At 37.9% G+C, this 22,263-nt stretch overlaps 3 protein-coding genes across 7 annotated transcripts; 1 reads left to right on the forward strand and 2 right to left on the reverse strand.

The window, feature by feature from the left end:
- Positions 1–729: 729 nt before the first annotated feature.
- On the reverse strand, positions 730–3,670 carry LOC144653669 (uncharacterized). 2 transcript variants are annotated; one of them, XM_078513725.1, is made up of 3 exons: positions 3,564–3,670; positions 2,746–2,850; positions 730–1,349 (listed from the first exon to the last, which is right to left on the reverse strand). In XM_078513725.1, exons 2-3 carry the CDS (start codon positions 2,840–2,842, stop codon positions 763–765), a joined length of 684 nt encoding a protein of 227 aa, XP_078369851.1. In that variant the 5' UTR covers positions 2,843–2,850; positions 3,564–3,670; the 3' UTR covers positions 730–762. The 2 variants fall into 2 exon arrangements, with proteins under 2 accessions (XP_078369851.1, XP_078369852.1); XM_078513726.1 differs by having other exon boundaries at positions 2,746–2,847; positions 3,564–3,646.
- A 3,950-nt stretch (positions 3,671–7,620) lies between these two features.
- On the forward strand, positions 7,621–11,883 carry LOC144654425 (neuronal pentraxin-2-like). Its single transcript, XM_078514576.1, has 4 exons — positions 7,621–7,775; positions 8,623–8,875; positions 9,238–9,359; positions 11,616–11,883. Exons 1-4 carry the CDS (start codon positions 7,724–7,726, stop codon positions 11,876–11,878), a joined length of 690 nt encoding a protein of 229 aa, XP_078370702.1. The 5' UTR covers positions 7,621–7,723; the 3' UTR covers positions 11,879–11,883.
- A 286-nt stretch (positions 11,884–12,169) lies between these two features.
- On the reverse strand, positions 12,170–20,293 carry LOC144654343 (putative ammonium transporter 3). Of its 4 annotated transcripts, XM_078514464.1 has the most exons (6): positions 20,186–20,256; positions 16,728–16,775; positions 15,478–16,390; positions 14,881–14,940; positions 14,216–14,292; positions 12,170–13,643 (listed from the first exon to the last, which is right to left on the reverse strand). In XM_078514464.1, exons 3-6 carry the CDS (start codon positions 16,242–16,244, stop codon positions 13,087–13,089), a joined length of 1,461 nt encoding a protein of 486 aa, XP_078370590.1. In that variant the 5' UTR covers positions 16,245–16,390; positions 16,728–16,775; positions 20,186–20,256; the 3' UTR covers positions 12,170–13,086. The 4 variants fall into 4 exon arrangements, with proteins under 4 accessions (XP_078370590.1, XP_078370591.1, XP_078370589.1 ...); XM_078514465.1 differs by lacking the exon at positions 16,728–16,775 and having other exon boundaries at positions 20,186–20,293; XM_078514463.1 differs by lacking the exon at positions 20,186–20,256 and having other exon boundaries at positions 16,728–17,370.
- Positions 20,294–22,263: the final 1,970 nt, after the last annotated feature.

Consider the following 22,263-nt stretch of genomic DNA (forward strand, 5'->3'; position numbering starts at 1 on the left):
TTAAACCCCAGTCGTAAATACCAGGGTCTGTTTTACATTTGAAAAAGGCACGAAGGAACTGGGAACTACTATCCTTCGCATTTGGCTTCATGTACACATCGACTGAGGCATGTACAAATGAAATGCTGTGACAGTTCAATCCTAATCCTCTCACTTTGGCTCCCAGATAGTACAGATTGGCTGAATTAGCTCTTATATTCTGGTCTATAAACTGCCAGGCAGTATGGATTAAGTTTTTGTAGAGTAAATTGTTTGGGTTAGCAAGATCCCCAGTGACGCATCTGGACACGTGCTGAACAAATTCAATTTGGAATATCTTTCTTGTCAGGGATTTAGGATCAATAGCAACTCTGGTTTCACCTGTGACAAGGTCCACGTTTCCAAACTTCCCTGCGCTTAGATCACGACTAAGAGGACTAAGTGCAAGGGATGGTAGCGGGGATGTTTTGGAACTCATTCCAATCTCAAGGATCGCAGTTCTATTATCTGTCATTTCGACATGTGCATATCTAAAATAGCTCTCACCCTTAAATTTTTCTGTTACAAATTGTTCCAGTTCATTCCTGGTTTGTACCAAGTCAGAAGTTTCAGTCTCCAAAACAACAATCACAAAGAACAATTTTTCTCCAGGCATGTACGATTTCCACTGAGGGACCACTGAGAAATTCCCAACTCGACCAGCTTTAACTTGACTCCTCAAGCTGCTTAGATCCTTATAAGGGTTGGGCATAGAATAGTTGTTAATCTGTACCCGCGCTGTTACTATGGTGATCTACCTGCTTCTGAGCACTCAATTCGTTTGATGTTAGCACCGAGAAATCCAGTATTACTGGACATGGCGCTACTAATTGCCTTGACAAAGTCTCCTTTTTGGCCAAACCCTTTGTCAACGACTGTGTTATTGCATACTAATTTTACTTTGATAACAACGTCAAATATGGTTCCTACATACAGCGTTGGATCAACGGAAAATGTCCCAAGCATTCTATCCTTCATCTCCGATTCAAGCTTGGTCTTAAACAACGCTCCTTCAATCGAGTTAAAAGCCGTTAGTTTTAGAACAGCAATAACGCTTCCTGGTTTGAATTCCAAAACCTCAACTCTCGCATCCCCTACGGTTTTCAGTATATCAGAAATTGTCGTGGTCAGGTTTGTTGCCAACAAAACGAATTCTGAACTTCGGTTGTTAAAGAGATCTTCAGACCATGCCGTCTGAGAGAGCTGTATGGAAACCTGAAAAGAAACATTCTGAGCTAGACTCGGTCTGGGAGTCGAGAAGGGACGCAGTACAGACGATGGCACTATGACCGAGTTCGTGTAGCTTGGTGTTGGCGTCAAAGCTTCTGATGCTGTTGAGAAAGATATGAACCCTTTATGGTATCACAGAAGGAAAATTGGCGTTTTTGTTCCAAGTGAAATTGTGTGCAAACCATCAAGTTAACCCAATAAAGTATATATTCTCTGAAAGCTTATTGAATAAAGATTGTAATTTTGGATTTTGTTTTGATCATATAGACCATAATCAATCAATAATAATCAACGTCAGCATTTTGTTTGCAGCAACATTAGGTTTATTTGAGAACACATTTACGTGGGCGCCTTAACTTTTATGTGGAATTTGATCTACATATGTTGGTCCAAAAAACGGTGTCTCAGATTTTTCTTTTCTTGCTCCATTATTTTTTATGAATTTTTAATCTTGAAGAAGCCCTTAAAATTCCAATATAAAGTTTAAAAATTTATAAAAAAATTAATGGAGCAAGAAAAGAAAAAATCTGAGACACAGTTTTTTAGACCAATATATGTAGATCAAATTCTACATAAGAGTTTAGGCTCTCGCGTAAATGTGTTCTCAAATAAACCTAATGTTGCGCAACATCATAATTGCAAACAAAATGCTGACGTTTCCTATTATGGTCTAAATGACGAAAACAAAATCCAAAAATTACAGTCTTTATTCAATTAGCTTTTAGAAAATATAAACTTTATTGGGGTTATCATTGATGGTTTGCACACAATTTCACTTGGAATGCAAACGCCAATTTTCCTTCCGTGATACCTTAACTCCATAGTCCTGGTTCTAATGAAACTATAACTGGTTTCTCCCGAGGGTCGAACCCCGTGCTATAATTTGATGAATTATAAGGAAGGTGAAATAGGGTTTTGAATCTTACGAGGCAAATTTTTCCTTCAGAGACTAATTCTCCTCGACCCTCAATTACAAACTGATACTTTTCCTTCCCCTATCCTTCAAACCTCTAGAAAATTGTAATTTTTCCGACGAAGGGGCGAAATGTCCCCCGAGGTCAACCATTGCACAAGGGGAATTCGACGATATATGCAAAAATAGCATTATGCCATATTTAACGAAACTAATTTATGTTTTATGAGAAATTGACTCTTCTATCAGTTCGAACCTTATATTGAAAAAAGGAGTTTATTTCCTCTAATTACATAGTTTGTTAGTTACACTTTCATTTTGTGACAAAATTATAATTTTTTTTTATTGAGATGCTACTTTAATTTCAAGTCGATGACACATTTCTTAGGTTGTCAATTTCTTTTGTTATATATCCAAATAGTTTTGTTTACTTTGTTTTTAGGGAAGTCTAACATGCACACCCTAGTTCACATGGAATCAAAAAATCTCCCAAAACAGAAGCCCATAACCGCTGAGTAGACCTGAACTTGTGCCTCCTCTTTTTCAGGAATATTAAAGCAAACTAAAGAGAAATGAATACTTACGTTGAATATTAGAAACAAGACTCAAAAACAACAAAAGAGTCGCTATGCTTGTCATCACACAAACCGCATACCTCTGTAGTAAGGAAGATGAACACATTTTTTCTGCTAAAACGCAAACAGGAATGAAAGAAACTTTTTCAGAACGAACTATCGGCAGCTCCTGTCTTTTTGCAGGCATAGGTTTGTGTATTTAATTTAACGTGCGCCTAATTTACCGGTAATTCGTACTATTCTGATGTCACATCCATACCAAAATATGCCTGTAAAAGCTATGCCGGGGCCGGGGGGGGGGGGGGGGGGCGAACGCCTAGATATATATGTACTGTATACGTACGCAATGACTGGAGGGGAAAAGGCGGTGAATTTGCACCGTAACACTATACAGTTAAATAGCTATAGTTTTTTTAGCATTTTCTTTTAGTTGACCTCTTTTTTTTTATGTCCCCGTATTAGTGAAGGAGTTTTCCCCAGCTAGTTGGTTGATGACATTCTTAATAAAGTTTTTATCTGTCTATCTATCTATCTATCTATCTGTGCTTGATAAAAGCTCGTTAAACAAAGCATAAATAGAATTGGTAAGATATGCGCCGTCAGAATGTATAAGGGACATTAAAAAAAAAATCACATGTAGTTTGGCGTGAATTAAAGTTTTGAAATTTTCCTCTCCCCACCCCATACACCCACAATTCAGGTGGAGTACCCCCCGGACAACACACTACACGATCCCTAGAGTGGTAACGTAAGCAAACGAAAAGATAAAATAGTAAACTTAGTCATTTTAACTCATAACCTAAGTTAATCCACTATAATAACCTTACCGAATAACTACTATCAGACGTCGTTCACTGTTCCAGGGAGAGAAAAATTGTTGAAATGTTGTTGAACTTAGCTGGAAGCAAACAACGTTAGAGGCGTTCAGATCATTGACCTTTTACTCTTGTTTACTCGTTTAAGGTGTTTACGATGACGGGCAAGTGCTTTCGTTTTCGATTTTTGACAAACAATTTGACATTCCACGCCTACAATGCATTACACTAAGAATAGGGGCCATTGTCGATGCGTAAAATGGGATTCAAGGCCATCCCAATAAAATGTTTCGTTTCCCATCGCCCCCTCTTGTGATGGTGGGTCGGTCGGTCGGGCAAAAACCAAAAGATTTTGTTTCAGTCGATCTCGCTGAGAATGTTGGAACAATCGTTAATGTCCCTGGCGCGGAACAGCCTTTGAAAAACTTAGTGTCGATGTTAATTAAAGACAAGGACATCGCATCATGCTAATTGTTGTTAAAAAAACAAGATCGTGTGCTTGTAAATGAAAGAATTTGCCTCTTTGACCAGTGAATCTGGAATTTTTTTTCTTTACATTTAAAAAAAAAAAATGGGTCGGTCGGGCGATGGGAAACGAAACATTTTATTGGGATGGCCTAAACGAGTTTCAAATACATTTATAACTGATTGTTTGGTGGATGTCTTTCATTTAATTTCCGTCTCTGCGAGAGTTGCTATTTATCTATTTCTCCAATTATCTAGAGTTAACTAGGAGAGTTACTGGTAGGAGAACATTAGCTAAATTACGTATTAGTAATCATAAGTTAATGATCGAACTAGGCAGATATAACAATACGCCCAGACATAATAGGCTCTGTCCGGTCTGTGATTGTAATAAAATCGAAGATGAAATTCATTTTCTCTTTTATTGTTCCAAATATAAAACAATAAGAGATAACTTTTACAAGACAATACAGCCTATCATCTTAAATGTCAGCCAACTACCAGTGCATGACTTGATTTTAGAATTAATGAATTCTTCCGATCATTTTGTGACCATGCCATTGATTAAATTTATATCATCTTGTTTTAATTTACGTAACAAAATACTATCAATGTAATTAATTTTATATGTAATCATTTTTGTTTTTGTTTTTTACTATATATTATTATTTTATTATTTTTATTATTATTATTACTAAATAAGTTTACGCTTTTGCAATATTGTAACAAATTTACAGTCATGCAAATAAAGCTTGTTGTTGTTGTTGTTGTATACCGTTACGCTTCGATTTATTGTCCGCTTATTTAATTTTAAGATCTTTAGGAGGGATTTAGCATAAACATACGTATTAAAAGAAATTGTCACAGAGGAGTTGAACTGTAAGAAAATATTCAGCTTGAAGGAGCCACGTCGAGGACATATCAATACAATAAGAACTGTGACCGGTGTCTCTGTGATCATATCTAGACTGCGAAACAGTTTCCTTTTTCTGTAGTTTTTCTCTCGAAGTGTCGAGGCAAAGTGTGTGTACCAACTCTCTCTCCTTTCCCAATCGAAATCTCTCTGCTCGTTGAAGATCCTTTTCGGGATCCATCAACTTGCGCTAAAATAAGCTTTTTTGCAGTCATAACCTGATTTGCTTATAGAGGCGCAGAGCACTGATTTAGATGAAGCTGAGCTACTCCTAACAGGCTCAAATCCTTGCCATAATAGAGATTTAACAGTAAATTAAAAATGTATTTTAGACAGTGGCATGACTAACGTTGTGTCGCTTTTCAGTTTTCGTCCACATTCACCAGGTTTCCGCTTTTGTTTACGTGCGGTAACTATAACGTCTGAAAACAAGTGGCATCTTCACGCTCTATTCTTTACCCACAGTTTAGTTTCACAACAACAACAACACGAACGACCAGAAATTAATTTTTTAGAAGTTAATTTTTTAAAATAAATTATTGAATAGAAGCTATGAAGTTGAATAGTAATGGTAACAACGAAATGCTAGGCAATTTTAGCCTGCGTAGCAGGCGCCTGTGTAGTTTTTTTAGCGCGTTCAAAAGAGAGCGCGATCGCGAGAAGGCCATGCGAAGAAAAATCGAATTTTTTCCTCGCGTGGCCCTCTCGCGCCTTTCGCGTTTCCCATACGCGCGCTCGAAACTACGGCGCCTGCTATTTGATTAAGTCCATCCTGTTGCCATGGAAACCTCCTCCTAAGGCTTGTCTTATCATCATGCTACACATCACTCTAGAAATAGGCAGAACAGAAGCGGCCACGTTTAAATGGTTCGTAAATCGTTTCTGTTCAGTAATGACACTGAAAAGATAAAAACAATAACAAACTTATCCCAAATGGAAGTTTATTACGATTTCAAAATGTTTGCCTCAACAAAAGATCAATCCTTAAATATATTTCTGAAAGGAAAGAAACTTTCTAGAAAAGGACGTCACAAGACTAACATCAACCAAGTGCTTGATCAAAACTACTTTTTTTTTATTTTTTATTTATTTCAGTATGCAATTTCAACCCACTTACACCATTGTGATGTGATTGATTCTTTGTTTCAGTTTAATTGATTTCGTTTCATTTCACTGTTTGCGAAGTTTGCCTTTTTCAACTCTTGGATTCACTTTTTGGTGCTAGCTGTCCAATTAACTTCTATACATATTGTAAGAAATATCCTCAAAACTTTGTATTTTGACCAAAAACCAGGCCTTTTAATCATAGAAAGGTTGCTGGACTGAAAACAGGAGATAAGGACAAGCAGGATTTCTTGGAAAAACAAGCAAAGTGAGAGGCTAAAAAAGTTTTCATTCAGCATGAAACGCCACGAGAAAAGCCTAGCTTATAAAATCAAACAATTAAGAGGACCGTGTTCACAAGTCTGTGCTAAAAATAAGATGAAAAGCACTTACAAATCGGGAATTGTCTTCCCTTCAACATTCATGTGTTAAATTCATTTTTGACGTTAACTTAATTAGCAGAAATCTTCACCCTATTAATTCAAAGATTTTAGGCAATCTGAGGGTCTCATGTGATATACAAACACCCTTTCTACAACAAACGCCCTGAATTAGCGGATGCTTAATCGAATTATTATCGCATAGGAAAAATTGAAGCCCTCGTGCTATAATAGAGCACAGAATCACCATTATATTGAACTGGATGATATAAATTCTTTGTAACTGCCCTAAAATCCGTTTTAATACGTGCTTTGAGACAAAAGGAGTATCAAGATTTCCTTTAGTACACTCTTCGTTAACGTGGACCTGTCCAAGTCGTATAGAGCAAATAAAATAGTGCAAAAATTAATTTACATCATCGATTTAAAATTGGTGTCATGGCTTTCCTCGATATCACCACGATGTCATTACACGAACAACACATGCACAAACGAAGCCGGCAAAAACACGCGAACGATCCAGAAATTTTTTTGCGACTTTGTCTCCTTTTTATGAGTTTCCTTAGTATGTAATGGTGATTTGACGGAACTCTGTAACATTGGGCCAAAAAAAAAACCCTCGAGTACTGACAAAAAAAGCACGATGATGTTTTTTTCTATCCAAGGCGATCATTCTATCGCTTCATCGTATTGTTACCATGATAATCTTATCTGTCTTCAAAGATATGTTGTTTGCTAGAAACGTTCGTACACGTATAAAGGCTGCTCCAAATCTACTTTGCATCACGTTATAAGACAAATTGCTGAACCGAAAAGAGCGAGGTTAAAGGAGAATCCAAAGATTCAGTACTGGATAGGTAAGATTTAACGAATGTCCAGTGATTCTACAGGGCTGTAACTAGCAAGAGGAAAGACGAGGCACTTGCCTTGTCTAGATTTTTACCCAAAATTAAAAACAAAATACGTTTTGCTCGAAAAATCGGCATTAATCCCAGTTGGACAAGATTGAATTTACTCAGGAAATGCCTAAAGAAAAATGTATCTGAAAGAGTTTCAGAGCTTTAAGAATTTTTTTCTGGAGGCCATGCCCCCTGAACTCACTAGCAAGATCTTGCTTCGTCTATGGCAAAGGTCTGGTTACGGCCTTGTTCTAGCCACAAATGTATTTATTTCATTTCATTTTATTTTATTTATATTTCTCAGGCATGACCGCTCGCAGGTCCCGGATTGTTATTACTGTTGTATTTTTTGCTGTGGTGATACACGCAAAACCTTTCGAGCTTGGAAATGAAGTTACTGCCACATTGGAAATGAGAGTGAAATATTTGGAGGAAAGAATCGCGGACATGGAGAAGTGCACACGTAAGAAGTTTACTTTATTTTAAAAACTGAGGCATTGTATAAGTATTTTCGGCCTATTTAAAGGGACAGTGTCACGGGGATTTTAATACTTTTAAATTAACGAATAGGTCTTCTCATACATGAAATGCGCCTAGTTTATCAAGATGGATATATAAGATATATAAAGTAAACTGTTGTTGAAGGAAGAAGGGAGCCAGGATACATTTTAGGTGTTTTTCCAGTCCACAAGGACAAAACTAGAAAAAATCAGCCTGACTTTATCAAGTTGAGATCTAAAGCTCCTAATGGCATCACAATAATAACATTTGTTTATCGGAAATCACTTCGAAGCATTGCTTCAGACCATGTGGAGACAGCTGATGACATATTACACCACGTTAGATTGCTTGCGGTTAGCTCTTATAATGGGGTTGGGATCTCTATCCAAAAAAATCACGGTCCTGGCAGCTGGTCGTCGATGGCATAGTGGGGATGAATCCCGCTTGGTAAACCGACGACCCGGGTTCGATTCTTGGGGTCAACTTTTTTTTAACTTAAAAAAAAGGTTAAGTGTGATGTTTACTTCATGTATGAAAAAACAAGAAATCTCACATGGTCAGAAGCAATGCTTGGTAATGCTTTCCTTGTTTATCGCTTCAATACACTTTTCATATGTCTTTGTATCTTTAGGCTGTTGAGTTTTTGAAGTGAAACTGGTGAGAGTGTCTCTTCAAAACCAAGAGTATACTGTTTACTTCAATCGTCAATAATTGAAACATTTTAAAGTATCTTTTTCTAACCTAATAATAAACTAATTTCCTAATAATTAAACAATTCAACAACTTTTGTGAATCTGTTCTATCTTCAGCTTGCGAAAAGCCAGGAGCCCGTGACCAGAAAAAACCTGATGCTTTTCTATTTCCAAATAAGCAGATATCCGACTACATTGTCGTGGGAACGTTAAAAAACGAACTGGAAGCCTTGACCGCGTGTTTGTGGGTGAATACTACGGAACAAGGGGACGCTGGGTTGATCAGTTATGCAACTAACGGAAACAACAACGAATTCCTTTTGTATACCTATCTAAACAGGTTAAGGATAATCTGGGGTCCAACTTTAAGGTACTAATTCAAAATAATATTTTTTTTACTATAGTTTTCCTCAAGAGACCATTAATAAAGAGAACCAAAGTTTCATGTAACGTAAAAGCTCTTTTAAGTACCCGAGGGCTTTTCACTCTTCTCTCTTTTGGGCCTTTTGAGTCGGGGGTGAGAGAGAGAGAGAGAGGGGGGGGGGGGGTGTTGGGAGATTGTCAGTTGATTGTTCACAAGGTTGTTTCTCTTTGGTGCATATTCTGTGATGCCAAATTACCATTTATGGGCTTAAAAAATCATTTAAAAATCTTCGTAAAATACGCCCAAGGGTTAAGGATCGATTATTTCATGTACGTTTAGATTGATTGTGTACTTGTCTATTTCAACAGGATCACAAGTGTGCGTGTCACTGATGGCAAGTGGCATCATGTCTGTGTCACGTGGGATGCAAGCTCCGCAACGTACGAGATGTATAAGGATGGTGCCTTGGCAGAGACGGGTGAAGCACCAGGTTATTATAACAAGATTTAATATTAATAGGCACGCAACGCGCGCAGAGAGCAATGTCGCTGTAGCCCTTTTTTACGCATTGCAGACCTATCACTGGCATCTATTACAGGCCTGCAATACATACAGAATGCTTGTGAAATTGTAGTTATTTTTACCCATTGCGAGGCCCTAATGCTTGCAAATAATTGTAAATGAAAATGGTGATTGAGTGAAAGGGGATTGATTCTTGCTTGCTTGATCTCCTCTGCGGGGAGAGATCGAAAGACTACGCTTTTTTGGGGATATATCCACGAACGCTTGCAATAGAACACAACAGAGGGTGTATTGAACCATGCGTATTGCCAGGGGAAAGATTTTCTTCTTTTTTTTACTTTGGTCCCCGAAGTTCTCTTTCTTGTTCTTTTTCTTAATTCGTCTGACATAAAAAGATTAGAAAGGTAAACACTGAGGACAGTTTTCAGTACTTTCCAGCTCTAATATACTTTAATGGGTAAGTGCTAGACTCATTTATCAATTACTGCTTTATTTGGCAAACAAATTGTGATTATTTTCTTGACGTCACTTTTCGAAAAAGAACTTTTCGTAAAATTTTGAAAATTTAAGGTGGCTCTGAAACCGCTCCAGAGAATTTTTTTAACTTTGCAAAAAGTCACAGGACTCGTTTTTGAGTTATAAGCACTTAAAGCTAAAATCAAGGGTGTTTTAATTGATTATACCGTTGCTATGGTTACAAGTGAAGTCAAGAAAATAATCACAATTTGTTTGCCAATGACTGGGCATTTGTTTGATACCATTTTTTCGACGTTTTTGCTTGTTTACAAGCTAAAAACGTAGAATAGGGGTTAGTGGACAAAATTTGGAACCACATATTTGTAAACTCTCAAGGGACTTTCTTAATTTATCAAGGGACTGTTTTAATTTCTCAAGGGATTACTTTCCGCTGTGGGTGATCACTTGCGATCTCGTGAAAAAAACGTGACTTGTCACATTTACAAACGTTATATAACAATTTTAAAAGTGACATGTCAGCTTTCTTATCTCAACGCACGTGTGTCTGAAAGGCAATCTATAAAAAGCGTCGCACAAACAATGGATTGCGTAACTAAAACACGAATAAATAATCACTAGCACTTACATCGTTTAAAAATTACAAACGTCAAAAATAAACCATACCAAAAAACTCGCTCTTTTCAAAGATATTATTGAAGTTAAAACAAATACAAGAGATGGAGGCTTCTTTTAGCTTAGGAGCGGTTAAAAATTAGGCCAAATTTGGTCGCTACATGCAAGCGCAACTCTATTTCGTCATCAACCTAGGTCGTTAGGGACGTGACCTCGCGTTGACAGGGAATGACAGCAATGTTGCATGAATCGGCTTTACAACATGCGATCGTATCTACGCAGTTCGAGTGGAATTTCAGTCAAAGACAGCAAAATTCTTTCGTATTTCATCTTCAAATTCGAAAGCATTCACTGTATATATGGCTTTTGTTTAATCCTGGGTCTTGATATCCGACCCTCGCAGAGCCTAGACAAAACGCAGCTTGAGTGTAACGATTTGTTTACGCCCCAATTATATGCGCAATGTTTTCTCCGACAGTAGTCGGAAATATCCGTATTTTTTTTTCGTGCTTTTTCGTGGAGCAATCGTAACGATACGGCCTTGAACACATTGAACAGCGGTCTACCCGGCTATAACAATTCAAATATTGCGTCGCAAAAACAAAGCGTGGAACGCATATTTTGCTGTTTCATTTGCTAATTTCGCTGCCGTAATCGACTGCCTCGAAAGGTCCTTGCAATTTTTAAGTATAGAATTGTCAGATCTCGGTGAAATTTGCACTGTTTATTTGTGTAATGTTAAGGAATATGTGTATAAATACCCGGCGCGGACGAGCCATTTTTGACAAAATTATATGGCTGCATTTCCCCCGCGAAGTTAGGAAATTGTTAAACTTAACTACAAAGAAACTGTAATGATAAGTTCGAAGAACAATGCACAGGATAAACCTTCGACTCATACTTCATGCAAAAACGTCGATATCTCGAAGAGACTTTGATTGTATTAGTAACTGATAAATGTTTGTAGCACTGACCCAACAAAGTATATAAGAGCTGGAAAGTACTGAAAACTATTTTGAGCCTCCTTAATTATGCACTAAAACTTTAAATTGACCAGACAACATGTTTCAGGCCTCTACTGATGCATCTTAGCTGACATAAACCTCTTTTTTTGAATTCGTTTTCATTGTTTCAGGAGAAACAATTGCTGCTGGTGGATTATTGATATTTGGACAAGACCAGGATTCAGTGGGCGGAGGGTTTAGGGAGAAAGAGGCCTTCACTGGTGAAATGACAGGCATCAATCTCTGGGATCACGTCAAAAGTGATGCAGAAATATCCGAGTTGGCAAAGTCATGTTCCGCAGGGGAGGGGAACGTTGTTGGCATGGCAGACTTGAGGGAAGATCGTGTCAAAGGCGGGGTTCTCAAGATTGCCTCTACCTGTAGTTCACAGTGAATTGGCCGCAAGCATTTTACCGAACAGAGCCATTTGTTTGGCGAGATGACAAACTTCATTACTTTCATCACTGGGAAATTCGCTTAGGTATTCGCTTAAATTCGCTTAATGTCAGTTACAGAATATTCATCAATCACTTTGGTATAGCTACTACCAAAATTAGGGATCGAATAATATATTGAAACGATGTCGAGATTTAATTTGGTCAAAGCTGGTAATTTGGTATTCGAGGTGTGATGGAAGGGCCATAACCTGTAACTATAACCATTATATTTATTGCATGTAGCGACTGAGAGAGAAATAAACGATTGGCCTAGCGCTTTGTTTTATTATGTTTAGCAATTGTCTGAGGATTTACAGAAATGTTTCCTTCTTGCAAATTTCACTGTCCCATTTCGCAACCGTTTTATGTGATTTCATTTGTTCCTACGTCGTTATTAAAATAAAACCTTAAACAGTTTTTACTATCCAATGCTGTTGACTTAACGAGAGTTAACGTGATTAAAATGTCGCACTTCTTGTGGTACCCGTTTCACATACCTTCAGAAGGGATACTTCAACCCTTTTCTTTGTTTTTCACTTGAATAACCTATTAAAATACTTAAAGGAAACGCTGTTTGTTGGGTCTGCTAGAGATATTTTAAGGGCCCTTTCATATACAAATAATTTTGTATCGGCTCCCACTCGTGAAATCCCTACCCTCTTAAATACCTACATACGAAAAAAGTGTGTCTTTCAAGCGGAGCCTCTTCTTTGGTTTATTGGTTAACTATAGGGAGTGTCTCCCGGGGATACCTCAAGTAAGGAAGAATCTCGCCTAAGAAGCACCGAAAGTCGTTGTTCGGCCATACGCCATATTTGTCTAATCCCGTAAGGAAACATGTTTTGTAATGGGACACTTAGACATGGCATCCATGGAGTTCCCTCTTAGGAGGATCCAATCTAACGACATCATGTTAGCAAACAGCGCAGTGGCAGATCCAGACCTTCAGATAAGTGGGAGGCCCTATCATCCAGACCCTGCAATAAGAGGGGGGGGGGGGGGCGCTCTTAAAAATAATTTTTCGCGGCCCTACAGGCCTCTATTTGGCCTAAAAATAAGGTGGGGGCCTGGACCTCCTGGGTCCCTCTCCTAGATCCGCCACTGCAGCGTCATTTGGTTGATCAAATTGTTAGTTCAGCTTATTTTCTTCGAGCACGATCGGTTTTTAAGCCATCTTTAAATCAGTATTGGGTTTTGGTAAAGTTTCAGCGGCCTCTAGAACACTTAAGCTTTCGTCTAATGGTTCCAGTGCGTCGTTAACCTGCCCGTTCTCATTGCAAGTCTCTTTAGCTTGGGCTGGGTGGGCTGGGTTCGGATCGTACTCCTCAATTCCATGCTCAACTTTGTCAGCGCCCATCAGCTCGTCCTCCACGCTCATGCGCAGTCCAAGTAGCTTGTTGACCAATAGCAGCTCTAGAAATGTTGTACATGCAGCCCAGGCGGCGACAGAGACGACCATAAGCATTTGAACACCAAAGAACCACCAAGGACCACCTTTAAGGATTCCAAACTCGCCGGAGAATTTTTTCTCGAGGATGTCTTTCTCAGCAAAGAAAGCGACGGACACTAGGCCCCAGATTCCAGCCACGCCGTGCGTAGGTACGCAGCCGACAGGATCATCAATTCGTAGCCGTTCAAGAAGAGCACATGCGGGACATGCCAACAAGGCGCCTATTGCACCAATAATAATGGCTTCCCAAGGGCGACAAAGAGAGCAGATGGCTGCGAGAAGAAAAGAAGAGATATGTCTGAATAATGATCAATTGAGAGTAGAGACATGGGTTTAAAGAAGCTACGTCACGGAGATTTCGCAGATTTTGATTTAAATTGTTCCAAAATTAGTGGTAGGCATCTTAACCCATAAAAAACATTATCTTTGAACTTTTAAAGAAGGATACATATAACCTCAATTAGCGGATAGTAATCAAGCTATGGCTATAACTATCGATTTTTTGAAGACGAGCGGAAACAACCCGACAAGTTAGGCCTTTAAAGTTGCAATCCATTTCTATCCGAGTCATGCGCATCATAAAAAAAGAAGCTTGTTAAGAGATTCAGTGCTGCTAATATTTTTAGGTTTCCTGCGACATAATTATAAATTTTGGCTGTTCAAAAATCTGGTAAAATCCGTGACAAAGGCTCTTTTATCCTCTCATTAGAACATGGAAGGCATCATGAATAAAACCTTGTTTCAAAAGAAGGCAGATGACTTGTTCTACTTATCTTCACTCTATCGAATATTTTTTAATATGGTATCATATCTGCAGTAACGTGCATAACCTCATTTAATTTACCTGTTATGCTGACAAGTCCCGCCAGAATCCCAGTCACAAAGATTGGAATGTTCATCTTCTTTTTAAAGCAAATGTGACTGAAAGAAAAACAGAAATCATTATGTGCATGTAAGTAGGTAACCAAGCCTCTATGAAAGAAATATTCGGTGACATTTGATGCTTGAACCATTTTAACAAACTGTTTTTCTTGAGAGATTTAACTTTAATGCAATCTAAAAACCGTTGAAAAACAATAAAAAAAAGCATGGAAAAAAGCATGAAAAAACAGTTTTTTTTTTCATGGTAATAATTATGAGATATCATACAGAAAGTCCCCGATTTAGAAAAGGCTTAAAATGAATGCATTTAAGGCAGGATGACACACCCTTTTAATTATTTCGCAAGTTAACGTTTTTTCTTATAGTCAAATATCACGTAAAACGTATGGTACTTCTCTCTGTTTCAATGAGAATCTCTGATATTTATTTCTTCACGTACCCTATGAACATCATACGTTCAGTGCTATTACAACAGTGAATCTGGGGCTAGTGTCCATGCTTTTTCTTTCCGGATAACTCGTTGTGTAGCGTCTTGCGTCGCAGATTTGTTATAATTTTCGAAATCTTAGCGAGAAAGACTGACGTCCTTTTTGATCTTCATTAAGATGTAGATTATAACTTACTTACCTGTAAAGCATTCCCAGAATTCCGCCGCCTATGGAGCCATTGATAGTTATGACCGCTGACCTATTAGGCAGGTAACAAAATAATTATGATTCCATTTTTAATGACGTTTTGCGGTCCTAGCATAAAAACAATATATTTTCCAATAAAACAAACATGGATGCATTGACAAAAGAACGCTCCTATTTCACACCGGTGATCTTTGATAAAATAGCTTCACTTAAGAAAAAAAAAAACACGCCGATTTAAGCCGTAAAATATGATTCTTGATGTTCTCCAACTTTATTGTCCAAAATAAGAGAAAACCATTTTATTCACGCTTGAGGTATGGATGAGAAATCGTAGAGATTGCAGGAAGACGGAACAGAAGGACAACCTAAGACCCGAAACATTGTCAACAAAGCGTTTAGATACGAAATTTTTTTCTGGTGTATAAGCTAATCGATGTGCTTATTTCTTCAAGCACACTTGATAGTTAATTTAATATCCCCAGGCAATCGTTTGTTATTTTACGGTTTTCTACATTTTAAGTTTTATAAGTTATAAATTTCATAAATTATAATTTCATGCAACAACAACGGTACAAACGAAAATTAATACCTGGAAGCAAGTTTCCACTTCGTGCCGCTTATTCCAAACGTGCTGCCACAGTTAAAACCAAGCCAACCCCACCATAACATGAAAGTTCCCAGGAGAACATTTGTCGGTGAGGCCATTTGTTTTTGCGGAGAATTTGCATCGAATCTACCAGTTCGTGGCTTTAACATTAAAGTCGCCACCAGGCCACTCACTCCACCAACTAAATGCACGGCACCGCATCCTGCAATGTCAACTGCGCCCATTTTTCGAAGCCAACCATTGTCGTCCCAAATCCAATGTGCGGGAATACTGTATGTCAGAGTGTTTAAAAATGAGTAAAGCGTGTACGCTTTTAAGTTCGTTCTTTCCGCCATCGCGCCTGAAACAATGGTAGTCGCAGTCGTTGCAAAGGAAAGCTGAAAAAAGTACTTTGAAAACACCTGCCCCATTTCACTTTCGTCCGCATCCGTTAAAAAATATCCAAGACCGCAAAAAGAATTTCCTAGTTCGCTTTTTCCAAAACTGAGTGCGAATCCGAAAAGCCAATAAGACAATCCACCGTAGATCACATCCACCGCGTTCTTGATCATGATGTTCGCTTCATTTTTCCTGGAGACCATTCCGGATTCGAGAAGACCGAATCCTGACTGCATTGTGAAAATAATGAAAGCGCTCGTTAGAATCCACGTAGCGTCATCCGACATTATTTCTCCGCTAAATTCGCCTTCGTTACTATCCTCCTTTATCGGTGTTATTGTCGAGTTTAAAGTCCAGTTGGTTTTGTTCATGCTCCTTTATTTGGTCCTGATCTTAGAGCAGGAAACTTGCTTGCAAAAAAGCGAATCTTGTAATTGTGTGAATGTTATGCCCAATGTATTGGTTGTCCTCATTTCAACTTTATGGCACCTTTCTTCAGTTGTCCGCTCCGGATTTCCTGAATTAATAAAAATAACAAGACATAACTGGCAGCTTAGACAAAGCTTTCAAGCCGCTGAAAAGATGAAAATATCAACTCATGTTTTGAACTTGAAATGGTAAAATAGGTCCGCTGAGCGTGCAGATTTAAACATCATAATTCACTGTAGATGTAAAATGCACGCTAAACTGTGAATGTGATAACTCATGCTAAGATTGCGCCTTAGAGTAGAAATTAAATTGATTTTAACAGGATGACTTTATAGGAAGAGCCTTGTCTCGCGATACGTGACAAGAAAAAAATGAAGCGACAAACGCCAACATGAGTAAACTGTCAAAAAAGGAAATATACCTACATCAAAGTAGAAGACAAACAAACTCAGTAATTCAGTCTGGTCTCTTGGCTAAAATAAAATAACCAACAACTTCATATATTTACGATTTTCACAGTAATCAACTTTAACACTTGTATTTGCATATGAACAAGAACACCAACTGTTAGTCAGTACTTATTAATTGTCATCTTTTCAACACGGCAGGAAGTTTTAAAAAACATCTGGAATAACACTTCAGTACAAAATAAATTAACAATACCCGTCATAAATTTTCATTAATTGTAATACACGATGAAGATTCTTAAGCAATGTTTTCTCAGTAATTACACTGTTGCTATGGCAATGTCTAAACGAAGGGACTAATATCACACATGAACTGTGAAAAGACAATGTAATCGATGGTGTAAAAGTAACTCTTAAGTTGTTTTTTACTTAAAGCTTGCTTAAAAGTGACACCAGTTGGTTTTGAACCACAGTTGTCACCTCAAAAATAAGCGAACCCTTAACTGAAGCATTTCTTGGCGTTGTGCTTTTCTACAATCATGTTCGAAGTTTTCGTTTTCGTAAGAAGTGAACTTTAGTATGAAGAATATAAGAATAGAAGTAATGCAGGTGAATGATTTACTATGATTTAGGATATGGAGCTTAAGACGATTAATTTGATAAGGTTGAGAACATAATTACGATAGAAACATTGCAGCAATTAGGTAGGTGGGGTTTACATGCAAAAAACAGCGAGAAAACAGCTTAACTTAAAACTAGTTGTGTTTTTGGAGGTGTGCATAACTGCTGTTATGTCAGTGTAGGATAAATATCGACTCAACCTAAAGTAAACAGTTAGGTTTAAAGCTAAAATCAAGTTTCCTTCCCAAGCGACAGCCAGATGCCATTAATTAAGCTAACGAAGTGATGTTTCGTCCCTCAATTTGCATTAATTATCCGACATCGAAAAAGCCATTTCAATTTAAGTCCGTAGAATTTAATTCAACTTCTTTTATTAAATACATTGCAAATGATAATGCTATTGGGGTCGAGGTTTTTTGTCTCCTAAAGTACTTTCTGGAATAAAGAGATTGTAACAATAATATGCTAACGTACCTGAAGCCACCTGTCTCGTTTAATTTGTAACTTCTAATCGTTGTCACTTTTCGGCTGGTTTGGACAGTTGGTACCCACACGTAGTTTATATTTTTTCACCCGGTTGTGAGTGGTTAGATAGTTTTGGGCGGTCGTGTGTCAGTTGGAGTGTTTCCTTAGTATTGCACTATGCGGGGGTAATTTTGCGCGTAAACATAGCGCGTGCATTTACGCCCCCCATAAACGAAAAAGCATTGTTGCAAAAACATTGTTTACTAAAATTGTGTCATTGGCATGCAAATTAATGTCTAATTAACGGGGTAAACATTTGTTACCGTAGGAAAATGTTTCCGTCGGAAACAAAACTAGCTTTCACATCTAAGTGTTCCACGGAAACAGAATGCCTCCGTGAAGTCAAGTAAAAATTGTTTCAGACTTTTTCAGAAAAAATTCAGAGAGATAAATGACGTTTGTCCGGTAAACGGACATCGGTAGCTTATCTTTACGTCCAGTAATTATCTTAATTCTATAGACCGAGAAACGACAAATGTCCTTATCAGAAAAATGAAGTATCATTACAACTTTGAACTTGAAAATATAATTATGACCTTGAGAAGGCGGTACAGAAGTTTCATTAACTTTCCATATCAACCTTCATTTCCATATTTATTTCAAAGTCAGTGGGAATTATTTTAAATTGAAATTTTTATGAGGTTTCGCTTATGTACATTTTCTTATTACTCTTTCAACGAGACATTTGCAGGATACAACTAACCCATGCTTGAATTCTATAATTGCAACACTTTTAATTTTCCGTGGGACAACTTTGTTATATGTCTACAATTGAACAAATGATAAGCAGTGTTTATGTTCTTATGTTATACATGAAATTTATTTGCTGAATTAATTTCTCCCCAAATGATCAACCTACAGGCTGACTATAAAGCCTGGCTCTCATATTATCGCCCCAATCGTTTCTATCGCCTCTGTCACTTCAAAAAGGCGATTATATGAGAACATTACTCAGACGATCGCTCACGTCTGCGGCGATTGGGGCGATCATGATCGCTTGGATCGCCTGTGTTCTTTCCTTCTAGCTTCTCTTTCCCTTCTTTACCGTAAAATTGCAATAACTGATAAGATAGGAGGCCACAAGCTTTGCTCTTTCATTGAAGGCTGTCATTGTGCTGGATCTAGGGCTAAAATGTTTGTATTTCGTAGGTCTTCGCTCATACCAGGCGATCGAAGCGATCATATAAGAGCCCCCTGATCGCTTCCATCGCCTATGATCGTCTCAGTAGTTTAAAAAGATCAATGCGATATAAACGATCGGAGCGATCATACGAGAACCAGCCTTAAAGCTTCATTTGCAGTCCAATTCCTTTTATGAGAGTCTGGATGGGGGTGATCGAGAGTCAGTTATCAATTAAATGTTCAGCCCATTTCTAAGTTACATGTATCAGTTAAAGATAAAGAACGCGTCATTTCTCAGTAGACAGTTAAAACAAATGGCCAATTCTCAGCTATAATGATCAGTCAAAACCCATCCAAAACCTCTCTAAAAGCTCGCATCGACCTCTCGTTTACAGCTGTTTTGGGATAAAATAAGATCGGATATTTAGTATATCTTTGCTAAACAATCCTTTCGAATTTGCAAACGAAAGCTAGGGTTCTCTAAACAGCCTGATTAAAATTTCCCGAGGTTTAGAAGCAGCATAAAACTTTAGAAAAGTAATTTTTGGACAATTTTATGGCAGAATTTCTTAACGTAGAAAAGCTTCGCCAATATACACTGTACGTTTTTGAAGGGTTTGCAATTTCGTTAGACAAATAAATCTCTATACCGATTTGTAATTCGAATACAAGAAGAAATTTTGGGTGAATTGGTAATGGTTTATTAAGGTTATTATTTAGTTGAAATTTTGACTTTGAAAACTAGTGATAAGTTCCCCTTTTTGCTTTGCCTAAACACTGGTTGAAATAAATAAAAGGTTTTGAATTTACGTCGCTGTTTCAAAGCGTGCCGGTTTCGTCGATTTTCTTTGCTTCGGCTGGCATATCTTCCAGTTGTTATTTAAATCAGCCTTTTTAGCGCATTTTGGAACGAAATTAATAACTATAGACAAAGGGAATTTTTTCGGGATAAAATCTGCTTAAGAGGATCCTCTCCAATAAGCATTTAGACGTTTTTAATTTAACAATTTAGCAACTGATAAATTGAGACTGTTCATCAGGGATGGCGCTTTATGCAAATAAAAAGGTTTCGATTTGTTCGAATTGATAGAGTCAAAATGTTCCAACATGCTGGCTGTTATAACGAATAAGAATCTATATAAAATAATTCGTTATGTTATATATAAAAATTAAGTAACACAGCTAGAATACTGTTAAAATAGCCTTACTAAAGACACTTTTCCTCGCATCAGTAGCTGTCAGTCGTTCAATCGCCCCCTCGCTCTCGCTTCGCTCAGTGTTTTGTTTCAGTTCAAAGTCTAAATTAAAATTGGTCGACATGCACAGTGCCTGTTGACAAAATAGTTTCAAGAGGAAACAGGACTTTATAAGTAATCGACAGGTTATCTTTGAACTGCCAATAGCCACTGAAACTAAATTACTGATCAGTTAAGCTGCATACTGTTATCACGACTCGCATTAGATATTGAAGCGAGTTTAAAAAAATAAATTTATGTCGGAAAAACCCTCTCTTAAAAGAGACCCCTTGGTGAATTTTTGTATTAAAGGTCATGCTAAAAACAAGTCGAACTCATTTCAAGTAAAATTGTTTGTTTAAAAACCGGCATATTACAAAAAATTGCACCATCATTTATGGTCATTACGGTATGCAAAACAGAGCGAGAAAATAAATGACTTGGACACCAGCTGGTATTACAGGAACTAAGAGAAAATTTTGAATAACATCTATCTCCTCTGAATGCCCCATGTGTTTTAATTTCGCGTAAGTTTTCTCACAGGGAGAGCGAGCTGTCAGAGCTATCAGGTTAGTTTGGCTTTCGATCGCTTACTGTTTCACGTCGGTGTGAGACCGTATTTCCACTCCAATATCTCTAAAATTTTGCAATCTCCGAGATGAAAATTGCTTGAAACGCTATAATCAGTGGGGAAATCCGTTAGAATATATAAGGTAAAAATGATAAAATATAAGATAAATGTTACTTAAAAGATATACCTTAAAAATATAGACCTACCATGTACGTCCCTTCTGCTTTGCTATTAAAATGTCATCTGAGCACCCGCTTTAAAGTTACGTTTTTTTAGACTCTTCCATCTTGTTCCCAGTGCTTTCGCTGGCTAAATAAAGCGAAGGGTCTGGGCTTTCTTTTCTCCCGAGGGGAGTTCAGGTACTAGATCGATCGACACATGCGGCGAGTTCAGGTAATCAACTATCTAAATGGGTGAAAATCTCTTCAGCCGTGTGCGGCAAATTGCTTAGCAATGGCAAGGAGCTATTTTTAAAATAGCAAATATTAACGAGCTCACCGCTTCAAAATTCGTTAATTGTAGAAATTGCTTCCGCTTCCCTGGTTTAAATGCTTCTTCGTCAAATTTTATATGGGGCATTGTGCAAACGACTGACAGCTTTGACATATTATTTATATGCAAACACCTTTTTAGTCACATTAAAAAAAAATCATGAATTTTTTTCTTTTTTGTGTTTCCAGGAAAAAAATCTGTTCGTGGCACTGTGGGTATCTTAGGAAGATCTACACAATCAGGAGCCCATTACCCAGAGCGTGCAACTCCCATACTGCGTCTGTGAAACGACGCCTGTTTTCACAAGCAAAGTTATTTTTAGGTAAGTTTTTCCCGCGAATTGGTTTCGGATAGCCAATTACAAGCTATTTCGTGATAGACTGTTGATACGACTACAGGAAAGGGGCTTGAGGGCCGTTTACAAGAACAAGCATGCTAGTTATTCTGAGCTACTGGAGAGAGCCAAGTTGCCAACACTAGCGAACAGGTGTTTACAGGACATATGTATTCTCATGTATAAAGTTAAACATAGATTATGTCCTAATAGCATCTGTAACATTTTTAACGAGCATAATTCCACGTATAACCTGAGACAATCAGATTTTTCTACTCCTAGATACAACACTGTTACTTATGGAAAGCACTCTTTGCGTTATGTAGGACCTAACCTGCGATCAGGCGTTATTTTTCTCGCGGCGGAGGGGCCCCAAACTATGGGGCAAACTTTCTACGGCTGACAGATCAGCCAAGACACTGCAGGCTTTTACAAACCGTATTCGCAAAAGAGATATAACTCGCTTAATGGACACCGGCTGTAAGGGATGCATCCTATGCTGCACATAGTGCGTCTCAAGTCAAGTCATTATTATCATTATCACTGGTACCCAGGCTTCTGCATCAAGGCTGTTCCGCTTGAACCCGCTCGTTTCGACGCCATCTCTCCTAACGCCCTGGCTTTTATGAAGCCTGAACCAAACTCATATCCTTT

This window comes from Oculina patagonica, chromosome 5 (assembly GCF_052425735.1).
Source record: "Oculina patagonica isolate OP01 chromosome 5, crgOcupat, whole genome shotgun sequence".
Lineage (NCBI taxonomy): Eukaryota > Metazoa > Cnidaria > Anthozoa > Scleractinia > Oculinidae > Oculina > Oculina patagonica.

Excerpts from the sequence above, each read along its gene's own strand:
- LOC144653669 (XM_078513725.1), bottom strand. The coding sequence starts at position 2,842 with ATGTGTTCATCTTCCTTACTACAGAGGTATGCGGTTTGTGTGATGACA. Across the intron at positions 1,350-2,745 it reads TCTTGTTTCTAATATTCAAC|CATCAGAAGCTTTGACGCCA; the intron begins GTAAGTATTCAT and ends CTTTCTCAACAG.
- LOC144654425 (XM_078514576.1), top strand. The coding sequence starts at position 7,724 with ATGAGAGTGAAATATTTGGAGGAAAGAATCGCGGACATGGAGAAGTGC. Across the intron at positions 8,876-9,237 it reads ATCTGGGGTCCAACTTTAAG|GATCACAAGTGTGCGTGTCA; the intron begins GTACTAATTCAA and ends CTATTTCAACAG. Across the intron at positions 9,360-11,615 it reads AGAGACGGGTGAAGCACCAG|GAGAAACAATTGCTGCTGGT; the intron begins GTTATTATAACA and ends TCATTGTTTCAG.
- LOC144654343 (XM_078514465.1), bottom strand. The coding sequence starts at position 16,244 with ATGAACAAAACCAACTGGACTTTAAACTCGACAATAACACCGATAAAG. Across the intron at positions 14,293-14,880 it reads ATTCTGGGAATGCTTTACAG|TCACATTTGCTTTAAAAAGA; the intron begins GTAAGTAAGTTA and ends TTTTTCTTTCAG. Across the intron at positions 13,644-14,215 it reads GGGACTTGTCAGCATAACAG|CCATCTGCTCTCTTTGTCGC; the intron begins GTAAATTAAATG and ends TTCTTCTCGCAG.